At 47.7% G+C, this 12,381-nt stretch overlaps 1 protein-coding gene across 1 annotated transcript in view; it reads left to right on the forward strand.

Moving 5' to 3' along the window:
- LOC138974534 (uncharacterized) overlaps positions 1-12,381 on the forward strand; it is a 96,328-nt gene that overhangs the window by 66,850 nt on the left and 17,097 nt on the right. The window contains exons 11-12 of the mRNA XM_070347248.1: positions 1,099-1,362; positions 2,692-2,811. Of these exons, the coding sequence (XP_070203349.1) occupies positions 1,099-1,362; positions 2,692-2,811 (384 nt within the window). The remainder of the gene's footprint in view (positions 1-1,098; positions 1,363-2,691; positions 2,812-12,381) is intronic.

A 12,381-nucleotide genomic window follows, 5' to 3' on the forward strand; every position in this document is an offset into this window, starting at 1 on the left:
TCAATCTACAAAATCAATTCAGCAAAAACTACTTGTGCAGCGTGAGGAAATAAACAGAGGCATAGGGTAAGGCATGGTTTGGCCGGCCATAAGGGCGGCAGGGTGTTAGGGCTTACAACGTGACAAACTGCACACAGAAATAAACATAGGCATGGGGTAAGGCATGGTTTGACCGACCATAGGTGCGGCAGGGTGTTAGGGCTTACAACGTGACAAACTGCACACAGAAATAAACATAGGCATAGGGTAAGGCATGGTTTGACCGACCATAGGGGCGGCAGAGTGTTAGGGCTTACAACGTGACAAGCTGCACACAGAAATAAACATAGGCATAGGGTAAGGCAAGGTTTGACCAGCCATAGGTGCGGCAGGGTGTTAGGGCTTACAACGTGACAAGCTGCACACAGAAATAAACATAGGCATAGGGAAAGGCAAGGTTTGACCAGCCAAAGGTGCGGCAGGGTGTTAGGGCTTACAACGTGACAAGCTGCACACATAAATAAACAGAGGCATAGGGTAAGGCAAGGTTTGACCAGTCATAGGTGCGGCAGGGTGTCTGGGCTTACAACGTGACAAACTGCACACATAAATAAACATAGGCATAGGGTAAGGCATGGTTTGACCAGTCATAGATGCGGCAGGGTGTTAGGACTTACAGCGTGACAAACTGCACACATAAATAAACATAGGCATAGGGTAAGGCATGGTTTGACCGGCCATAGGTGCGGCAGGGTGTTAGGGCTTACAACGTGACAAACTGCACACATAAATAAACATAGGTATAGGGTAAGGCAGGGTTTGACCAGTCATAGGTGCGGCAGGGTGTTAGGGCTTACAGCGTGACAAACTGCACACATACATAAACATAGGCATAGGGTAAGGCATGGTTTGACCAGTCATAGGTGCGGCAGGGTGTTAGGGCTTACAGCGTGACAAACTGCACACATACATAAACATAGGCATAGGGTAAGGCATGGTTTGACCGGCCATAGGTGCGGCAGGGTGTTAGGGCTTACAACGTGACAAACTGCACGAAGAAATGATAAAGAACAAGTAAAGAAAAAAAAACTAAGTAAAATGTAGTGTTATCCCTTTCAGATGGACCTTCAAACGCGACAGTGAGCAGACAAGTAAACTCCACAAATCCTGAACAGAATGAGTCTTTCACCTGTACTTCTGATGCCGTGTACCCTGCAGCGAACTTTTCATGGAACCTACAATGTCTGACAGAGATCTCCGGGTTACAGAGCAGCACATGTGTCGTCGCGCACGAATCTCTACTCGACAAAACGGAAGTCGTCTGCCAAGTTTCAAACTCAAAATGTTCGGAGCAGAACTCAACTGCATCTTTTAAACTACCAGGTACATGTGTGATTTTATTATGTACCCAACATTATTGTCTTTGATAATCAGACAATGTTATTATTCGGAAACCCACCACCTTCATACAATTATTTCCCGCACAAAGTGCAAGTCGTCTGCATTGGCCCTGACTCTGAATGACCGGAATTGAAATCAAAGGCATCATTTAAACTTTCTGGCACAAGTAATTGTATCATCACTTTTAGCATAATTAATGACGAACTTTGCTTTTGGTTATTCATCACTTTCTTGCGTTGCTTGAACGCGCTATCGGAAGTCGCCTGATGGGCCTTGACTGTTAAGTACCGGATTTAACTCAAGTGCAGCTGTAAGTCTTCCTGGTAGAAGTGATATTATATGCTGTATCTGTGCAGCAATCTTTTATGTTGTGATGAGAAACCATGTTTTCATGTTTTGTAAAAACCTTCAACTATTGTTTTTGCGCAGTTTTGAATCTTTCGATTAGTTTGTTTTAACCTGGGTAAAGTTGCAGTCTTATCCATTTGACATTGATCCATAACATATGAATAGAAACGAGATGAATCAAAGTCATTGCATTTTATAGAATATTATAAGGCCAACCAAAAAGAGTTGTATGTTTCTGGTAACATGGCTACAAAAAAATAGGGTAGGTAGGTAGGGATTTTGTTGTTGTTGTTATTGTTGTTGTTGTTGTCGTCAGGGTAGAACATAACTATACAGTGACGCAAAGAGACTGGCCTTTCTATACAAAGAGGAAGACAACACATTACAAAACAAATGAGACAAAAGGGATGCGGGGTTATCCCACATTGTCGTCTGCCGTATGCTACTTTCGTTTTGACGCTTTTTTTATTTTTTTACATGTGCAATAAAAATCAAAACTTGACTAAATATAAAACGTATGGGGTCGGAGGGAAAAAAACTAGGTAGGGTCGGGTGACCAGAAACATTTTTTGTGTGTGCCTAATGACCACAATGTAGGCACATTTCTTTGCACCACGCACACGCAGACACAGACAGACACACACACACACACACACACACACACACACACACACACACACACACACACATCACACACACACAGACACACACACATCACACACACACAGACACACACACACATCACACACTCACACATCACACACACACACACACACACACACACACACACACACACACACTCTCTCTCTCTATTGCGCATACACAAACACACGCAAACACTCGCATCTCTAATGCGCGATTGCCAAAATCTGTTATTACAAAACCGAAGCATAACTTAGTAACTGTGTATACCGAAGTAAGGGCAATCACCCCATCATTCATTTCTATCTTCTCATACAACAGATGGAAAACAAGCACACGGTTTAAGCGCCCTAGTAATTGGGAGTGTCGTTGCTGCAGCTGGTGTTATCGTCATCGTCGGCTGCATCGTATTTGCCATCGTTGTCGTAACCAGACGCAGAAGTAAGTACATCCACTCTAGTAAAATCCTGATGTCGCATACGAAGTGTGTTGAGTTCAATCAAGCTAACAATAACCGATGCACGCATTCATAGGGAATGACCACGAAGTCTTTGAGTAAACACGGAACGTTTTCTGAAGTACATGGTAACCGTTACAGTTCAGTGCCGATGCTATAAACGTCATAGATGGGGTTTATACCAACACTGTCATGGGCGTCTATTTACAGAACACCATCACACAAATCAACAACAAAGCTCAGGCAATTATGCAAATATCATAAACCTTCTGCCATGATTTGACCCTTCAGCACATAGTTATTACTGTCGAGAGAAATTAATATATGCACACACTGCTGCCACAATTGTGACCCTCCACCACGAAATGAGTCGCATGTCACCTCGCGCGGTTCTGCGCTAGGCTTAATATAAGTCCGGGGGGACTGTGGTAAAAGTGTGAGGGTCACCTTTGTCACAGGCTTATAACTCGAACAGTTTTCGCTCTTTTCTAAAACGGTTTTTACCACTGGATAGAGCATAAAACACTCTTTATGATGTAGCCAAGTGCACTTCGCGCCCCTTAACACTCTAATCATCGCATAGCGAAACAGCCTTGTGTACAGTACAAACGGGATACCCATCCCATAGCAGACGATACGATGCTGCGCGTGCACCATTGCCGGCGCAAATTCTAATAAAATACCTTTCTTTATATATCTACCTAACTTCTATCTTTCAAAGTCCCTTTTATCTTTGATACGATCATAATTATATTTAGGTTTGCATAGAAGTCACTGATTAGGCTGGATGGCTGCATATTATTGTGTTATTTACGATAATGCTTCGAACTGACCAAAGCGTCACTCTGACCTTGACCGGTTTTCATGTATCGTCGAGAGAAATTGATTCTCACAAACTCATCTTTGTCTTTTCAATCATTGTTTTGTCATTTTTGTATCACTATTACATATCCCGTACCTATGTTGCATATGATTTTAGTTTGTTTATAAGGATTTGGTTGTAATGAGTGATGCTTGGTTCCTCTGCAAAGATTGCTAATTTATGCAGACAGGTACTCGCGCAGGAATTTAGCCGATTCCATTTACTTTCGGACTTTACCGCTTCGTACTAAGTCAATGTATAATTTTCCCCCAAGTAACGCATATCATGATGTTTGTCTAGGGTTCTTCTTTTTATCTGTATGATTTATGAGTTTGTCCATTATTCCAGTTTAGAGAGTTTTGTAATTTTCCGCACTGAAGTTGGTTCAGTGCCTTCACTAGGACCATTGTTTTTGCATCGTACTAAGTAAATATAAGTTTTTACGAAATGTGATCTATTGCAATGGAAAGCTAAAGGTCGTAGCTTTAATTTGATGTATTGTTTGTTATGATTGGTTAGGTATTTGTTTAAATAACGTAGGGTAAAGCAAGTGTAAGAAACACAGATTTCGTGTTTCTGGCCGTATTCAGGCGATTTTTATTCTCGGCGGACGGTGCTTTCTGTGCAGTCCGCGCCGGGGCTATAAGTATAGGCCGGACACCGGCATAAGGATGCATTCGCTCCTAGCAGCTGAACACGACGCTACACTTGCTTTGCTGTCTACGGGTTTCGCCTTCGGCCTCTACGTTTCCTTGCATTGTTTTCTTGAATAAAAAGTTGAGACAAGACGCTTGGACTTGGGCTTCGTGTATCTACTACTACCCTTCCACTCCTCCACTACATTTGGCGCTGCGAGCAGGGTCAGAAGCATCAACTGAAAGAAGACAGTACAGGCAAACATGGCGGACGAGGCAAACACCCCCAACCTGCGGCTCTGCAAGCTGAGGCGTTTCACCGGCGAGGGCGACTGCGCCGAGACTTTTATCCAAGAGGCCAAGCTGATCCTGCAGCTACAGACGGTCCCTGCACTTGCTGCAGCGGCATGGATCCTTGGAGCGCTGGACGGAAGGGCTCGACAGGAGGTCATCAGGCGACCAGCAGCAGAGGTCAACACGCCGGCCAAAATTTACGCCATCTTGGAGCAGACGTGGGGCGACCAGCGAGATAGTGTCGCACTGGCTGCCGCTTTCCACAGGCGACAACAGGGTCTCGGCGAGTCCGTTAGCGAGTACGCCAGCCACCTACGCGCTGCGTGGGCCAAGACCAATGCTGCCGAGGCCAACACACTGAACGACAATACGCTGCGCAAGACCTTCGCCACAGGACTCCACCCACAATCCCTGAAGCGTGACATGTGCCGCTTCCTGCGAGAAAAGCCGGCCGCCACCTTCGACGAGGTCACCAGCGAGGCCATGCGATGGATGCGGGAAGATAGCCCTGCTGAAGCAACAGCTGAACAAGTATTCGCTGCACCGGACCCCTCCATCGCAAGGCTCGAAGCACGCATCGCTGCCCTCACCACGGAGACAGAGTCCCTCAAGCTACAACTGGCGTCACAACCACCACCAGCTGCACCGACGTACCACCATCACCAACAGCAGAACCATCAACCCCAGTGCAACTGGTGTGGCAGAGTCGGCCACCGGGAACCCGACTGCTTCCAGAAACAGCGGTACCACAACAAACAGCGGCATCGGCCCCGACCACAGCAACAACAACAACAGCACCAGCAGCATGAAAAACTTTTAACCCCCGCTGTCACAAAACATTCAGCGGGGGGTAGGAAGAAGAAGACATCACTCACCGGCCAGTGTCCAACTGCTGAGATCTCAATCAACGGACGCCCGGCCGAAGCTCTACTCGACACAGGCAGTGAGGTGACGACCGTCACCGACACATGGGTGGCCCAGCATCTCGCCCACTGCGACATCAGTGCCTGCCACGTCACCCTTCGAGCTGTCAACGGCGCTGAAGTTCCCTACTCCGGGGTCATCGTCGTCGACATCTCCATCCTGGGCCACCTCTGCAAGGATGTTCCAGTCCTTGTCGTCAAGGAGCCCACCGAGTCGTTCATGCAGAACCGCAAGAAGCGACTGCCGGTCTTGGTGGGCATGAACGTCCTTTCAACTTGCCTGCCCCAGATGTCCAACCTCCCTCCTTCCCTGCAAGCTGCTGTCCGGGAAGTTCGACTAGATCGCAACTCAACACGTGGTCTAGCTCGGACTTCCACTCCCTGCTCAATCCCTGCCTACTCCATGGCCACAATCCGGGTTACCAGCAACCAGAGGTACACTCGGCAATTGCTGGCTTCTCCTCTTTCCCATCCCCTTCCTGGCGGTCTGCTGACTGTCCCCACCTTGGTCGCTGGGGACCCCTCCTGCCGGTTCATCAGGATTGCAAACCTCTCTCCTGAGGACAAGACGCTGCCTGCCAGAACGCCGATCGCCACACTGCACGCCACGGACACAGTCGAGAGCCAGTCCGACGTCACCTACAGCGCTACAGTCAACGAGCTAGTCATCTCCACGCAGCGCCTGTCTTCAGGAGACACGAAAACACCGGCACCAGCTCCATTCCATCTGCCAGACTTCGATGGAACCAGCAGCCAGAAGCAACGCCTCGAAGAGCTGCTGAGCAAACGAGCTGACGCGTTCCAGACCACTCCAGCAGACTTGGGCTACTGCGACGCCGTCCACCACAAATTGAGGACGACAGACTCCAAACCTGTCGCCCAGCCTTACCGTCGCATTCCCCCAAACAATTTCAAGGAGGTGCAAGAGCATCTGAAGGAGCTGCTCGACCGCAATATCATCACAGAGAGCCATAGCCCTTACGCTGCCCCAATTGTCATCGTCAGGAAGAAGGACGGCTCCATCCGCCTCTGCGTCGACTACCGCCGGCTCAATTCCAAGACAGTCGGCGACGCCTACCCGCTACCACGAATCCAGGAGTCCTTCGACGCACTGGTGGGGTCTCAATACTTCTCGACCCTCGACCTGGCCAGCGGCTACCACCAGATTGCGATGGACCCGGCGGACCAGCACAAGACGGCGTTTGTCACCCCCATGGGCCTCTACGAATACACACGCATGCCCATGGGACTCATCTCTGCCCCAGCCACGTTCCAGCGTCTTATGCAGACCACGATGTCAGAGTTCTTGTTCCAGTTCTTGCTCGTCTACCTGGACGACCTCCTCGTCTACTCCAAGACCTTTGACGAGCACCTGGAACACCTCGACCGCCTGCTGGAACGTCTCATCAAGACAGGCCTCAAGATCCGTCCAGACAAGTGTCAGTTCCTTCGCCGCCAGGTCACCTATTTGGGCCACACAATTTCGGCAGAGGGCATCAGCTGTGAAGCCGGCAAAGTCGACGCCGTGGTCAACTGGCCTACGCCCACGACCACAACTGAAGTCCGCAGTTTCCTCGGGTTCGCAAGCTATTACCGGCGCTTCATTGCCAAGTTTTCGAAGCTCGCGGGTCCTCTGCACGACCTGGTGGCAGAGGCCGAAAAAGGCACCAAGAAGAAGAAGAAAACAGACCTGAGGCACCTCTGGCAAGACACGCATCAAGTCACTTTCGACGCCATGAAGCGAGCCCTGACCTCGGCCCCAGTCCTTGCCTACGCTGACTTCAAGCAGCCTTTCATCCTGGAGACAGACGCCAGCCACGACGGACTTAGCGCCATCCTCTCCCAAGAACAGGAAGGACGACGCAGAGTCATCGCCTACGCGAGTCGACGATTGCGGCCGACGGAGAAAAACCAGGCTGCATACAGCAGCATGAAGCTGGAATTCCTGGCGATAAAATGGGCAATCTCCGAAAAATTCAGACACTACCTGCTGGGGGCAACATTCACCGTCCTCACGGACAACAATCCATTGGTCCACTACAAAACGGCCCCCCTCGGAGCTCTGGAGCAGCGCTGGGCAGCCCAACTGGCTCAGTTCAACTTTACGATCAAATACCAGCCAGGGAAAACAAACCCCGCTGACGCCCTCTCCAGGATGCCCCCGTCTTTTCCCTCTCCCACGACGTCCACCTCTCTCCCCCCTGAACTGGCAGCAGCGCAGCAAGTCTGCTGCGAAAGACAGTCCACCGTCAACCCAGACGTGTCTCCCGCCTTTCATCATCCAGACACAAAAGCAGAGCCCGAGACAATCTTCCCTCGGCTGTCGTCCACAGAACTACAACGGCTTCAGAGGGAGGACACCACCATCGGGCCTGTTTTAACGACCTGGCCCACCAAACCTGCCACAGGCCAAGACCGTCAGCTGCGCAGCCTTGTACAACAGCACGACCGTCTCTATCTGAGAGATGGCGTCCTCTATAGAAAGGTAACTGACTCCATCCACGGGCCCCAGTTCCAGCTCGTCCTGCCGTCAACACTCCGTCCAGATGTCCTAGCCATGCTACACGACAACATGGGTCATCAGGGCTACGACAGAACCATGCAACTTCTTCGGTCCCGGGTCTACTGGCCAGCAATGTACAGCCAGGTGAAGCAGTACCTCGACAACTGTCAGCGCTGCTGTATGGGTCGTCTCCCCTCAACGACCCACACCACTTCTACGCCTCTGCTGGCCAGCCGCCCTCTTCAGGTCCTCGCCGTGGACTTCACCAAGCTAGAAATTGCCAGCGACAACCGCGAGAACGTCCTCGTCCTCACTGATGTCTTCAGCAAGTTCACACAGGCGATTCCCACCAGGAATCAAGAAGCTGCGACGGTGGCGAAAGTCCTGGTCAACAACTGGTTCCAGCGCTTCGGGGTTCCGGAGCGAATCCACAGTGACCAGGGCAGAGACTTTGAATCCAAACTCATAAAGGAACTCTGCGACATGTACGGCATCAAAAAGAGTCGCACCACACCGTATCATCCACAGGGCAACGGCCAGTGCGAACGGTTTAACAGGTCAATGCATAACCTGTTACGCTCCCTGCACCACGAGCAGAAGACCAGGTGGCCCCTTCATCTCCCGGAGCTGGTCCAGGCCTACAACAACACACCCCATGCGTCCACGGGCTTCGCACCACACTTCCTGCTCTTCGGGCAACAACCCAGGCTGCCCGTTGACGACATGTTGGGCTTCCCAGCCCCAGCAGCCAGCGGCACCATCGACTGGGTGCGGCAACATCGCCTGCGTCTGACAGAGGCTCATCAGAAGGCCTTTGACCACCTTCAACAAGCGGTGGTCAAGAGGACAGCGCTCACTGACAGACGCGCTGCAGACCACGGCCTCAACGTTGGCGACCACGTCTACCTGCGGAACCGGGTCCTGGGGCGCAACAAAATCCAGGACTATTGGAAGCCAGACATCTACAGGGTGACCTGCCGCGTCGCTGAACATCAGCACGTCTACCTCGTCGCGCAGTAGAGCTTGAATTAATGGGGTGTTTTTTTTTTAACCAGAATAACACTTTAACTATGAAGGGGAAATGATTTGATAATCAAATTATCAGATTTTTTTAATTTAAAAAAAAATCATATGAAAACATTAAAAAAGTCAATTATCTGTGTTTGTGCTGATATGAAAATATTTATCAGAACCAAACTGTCAGACTCATAAAAACCCAACGGATGCACTGATTTCTTATTCCATTGCATAGAAATGATGCTTCACAAATCATCAACAGCATTACATAATTATATATACACAAATGGAACAAAGCTATCAAGCCATTCAAAAGTTGCAACATTTTAATTACAGTATTTCTGTGCTCAATCCTAACACTGCAGCAAATTTCTGTAAAGCTGAATGTCCCTTTCCATGTACCAACATGGTCATACGCGGATTATTTTAAATGCAACTTTACCACCCGAAGCGTTGCAAACACCGGGAGAAGAGTAAACAACTGCAGACTTGAATGGACACTCATATGCACTCCAGATGCAGGGCCTGTGCAAATCCTTGGGCTGATGCATCACCTTCTTTCATAATCAGACTGCTATCAGACAAGCATTCAGTACAGGATATAGACCTTTCAGCAATAGATTGAGCTGATCAATGTTGACAAAAGCCCAACACATGTCAGCGGAGAGACGTTGCACAGTACCAGTATCCATATCTGCTTGTGATGGGTCAGAAGATGGCAAAGTATCTGTATCTTCTTATGGTTGGTCAGAAGATGGCAAAGCTGATGTTTCTGCTGTGGAAGAGGGTAGTTCCGGTTTAGCAAACTTTTCCATCAGGTCAATCTTTCTCCTCGCTGCCACCACAGGAGGACTGGTTCTCCCCTTGCTCCAACCTAATAAATACACAAACACTGATTTAATATTTGATACAGCTGTCCATGGTTTTTGTTTGTAATAAGCTGCAAATTTTAAGACTCAATATAAACGTCAACAAGTGCTTGTACTTTATTTTGCAAATGACCATGTTACATGGGGTGTACCTCAACTTTTTGGCTAGGCCGGTAAATCAGAAATCCCAATCAGCCCCCAACCACTGAACCAGGCGGGTTTTCTTACAACCACCTCAGCGGCTCGTACCCACATATGTCAGTTGACGAACACACACACACACACAAAAGACATTCATTAATTTAACAGTGACTCATACTCATTACATGGGGCGGGGATATAGCTCAGTTGGTAGCGCGCTGGATTTGTATTCAGTTGGCCGCTGTCAGCGCGAGTTCGATCCCAGGTTCGGCGGAAATTTATTTCACAGAGTCAACTTTGTGTGCAGACTCTCTTCGGTGTCCGAACCACCCCCCGTGTATACTACATTGGGTGTGCACGTTAAAGATCCCACGATTGACAAAAGGGTCTTTCCTGGCAAAATTGCTTAGGCACAGTTAATAATTGTCTACCATACCCGTGTGACTTGGAATAAGGCCGTGAAAGGTAAATATGCGCCGACATGGCTGCAATCTACTGGCCGTATAAAATTTCATCTCACACGGCATCACTGCAGAGCGCCTAGAACTGTACCCACGGAATATGCGCGATATAAGCCTCATTGATTGATTGATTGATTGATTACATGTGGATTTGCACTACTTATTAATACCCAAACACACACAACTTAATGACAAAAAAGTGTATGTTTTAATATATATTATGATAAATAATTGAAAATAAAAGCAGCCACGAAAAAGCAAAAGAAATCAAAGTATTCTCACCCTGTCACACACTAAACCTCACAGAAGGTTATCCCATATATATACATACCAGCCCCTATCACAAAATTTACATGTCAAGTTTACAATGGGATTTGAGTAACCACACAATCACATACAATGATACACACAGGAACTAATACTGAAACTAGCTGAATTATTTTCTTTCTTTCTTCCTTTCTTTTCATATTTTTCTTTTAAAATTAATTCATTTCATCACACTTGCTATGTATTTGCTTGTTTCTTGTCTGTTGTCTGTTTTGTGTGTGTGTGTGTGTGTGTGTGTGTGTGTGTGTGTGTGTGTGTGTGTGTGTGTGTGTGTGTTCTGTGTGTGTGTATACATTTTCAGATTTCCTAAACCTAGCACTGTTTGCAGGTGATCTTTATGCTTTTGATTCATGAGTTGCCGCCCCAGTCCTTTAGTTTAACTCTTTTTTTTTTCTTTGGTGAAGTAAATTGGATCTATTTTTTTATTCCTCAGTTAATGGAAAAGATTTGACAACAATATTGCGGCGGCGGCATGGTCAGTAAATTGGATCAAGAAACCCGCAAAATACTTCAGACACAAACTGTTTATCATTTACCTGCAAACCCTAACACATTCTTACAACAACAACAACATAACAATGTGCAATAAATCACGTTGTCAAACAAACAAGATCGAAAAGAGAAAGAAGCAAAACCCACCTCGTCGAGTCAAGAATCTTAGAATGTCGTCTGCTTCAATTCGATCATGTTGGTTCATTTCGGAGTGTTGTTACTTCCTTCTACTGTTCGCTGCTGCTGGTTCATCTTTCTCTGATATTTCTTGCCACTATGCCGAACATTTCCAATGTTAGGGTTGTTCTCCGCAGCTCAAAACTTTGAAAAATGCTGCTGAATCGGTGAAAAAGTCATGGATTTGTTGACACCGGGGGACTGATAAGTTGTCTACTGCGCTTGCGCCAAATGCCTTTGACCTACATATATTTGCATATATTAATTCCGGGGTTTCGGTTGGAACGGATTCTCTCTCTTTGTGCCTATGTCAACGGAAATTCCCCAACGGTGATGACGTCATCTTGAAGAACGGAAATTTCCACACAGTTTGAACAGCGAAGGGTCATGTCATGTGCGCACATTTACCAGCACGGAGTATCCAAAGTAGACCATTTTTTCGATTTTTTTGATAAAACACAGACAAAAACAACAAAACATCGGTTTGAAAATGGTTTTATTTACATGAATACATGTCTAAAATGACAAAAGCAGATTATTGAATGCATTCCAGGATGTTCAAAGGTGTGAAAAATGCAACAACCCCAAAAAGGTGTATGAGACCAAAAATTAAGTAGATGTGCAACGCCAAGGCACTGCATACCCCAGCGAAAGACAAACCTCTCTCTCTCTCTCTCTCTCTCTCTCTCTCTCTCTCTCTCTCTCTCTCTCTCTCTCTCTCTCTCTCTCTCTCTCTCTCTCTCAAACACACACACACACACGAACACACACACAGGCACACACCCAAGTTACACACGTACACACATACACACTCACACGCACTCACTCACTCTCTCACACACACTTCACTGTA

The sequence above is a fragment of the Littorina saxatilis genome, linkage group LG8, assembly GCF_037325665.1.
Source record: "Littorina saxatilis isolate snail1 linkage group LG8, US_GU_Lsax_2.0, whole genome shotgun sequence".
NCBI lineage: Eukaryota > Metazoa > Mollusca > Gastropoda > Littorinimorpha > Littorinidae > Littorina > Littorina saxatilis.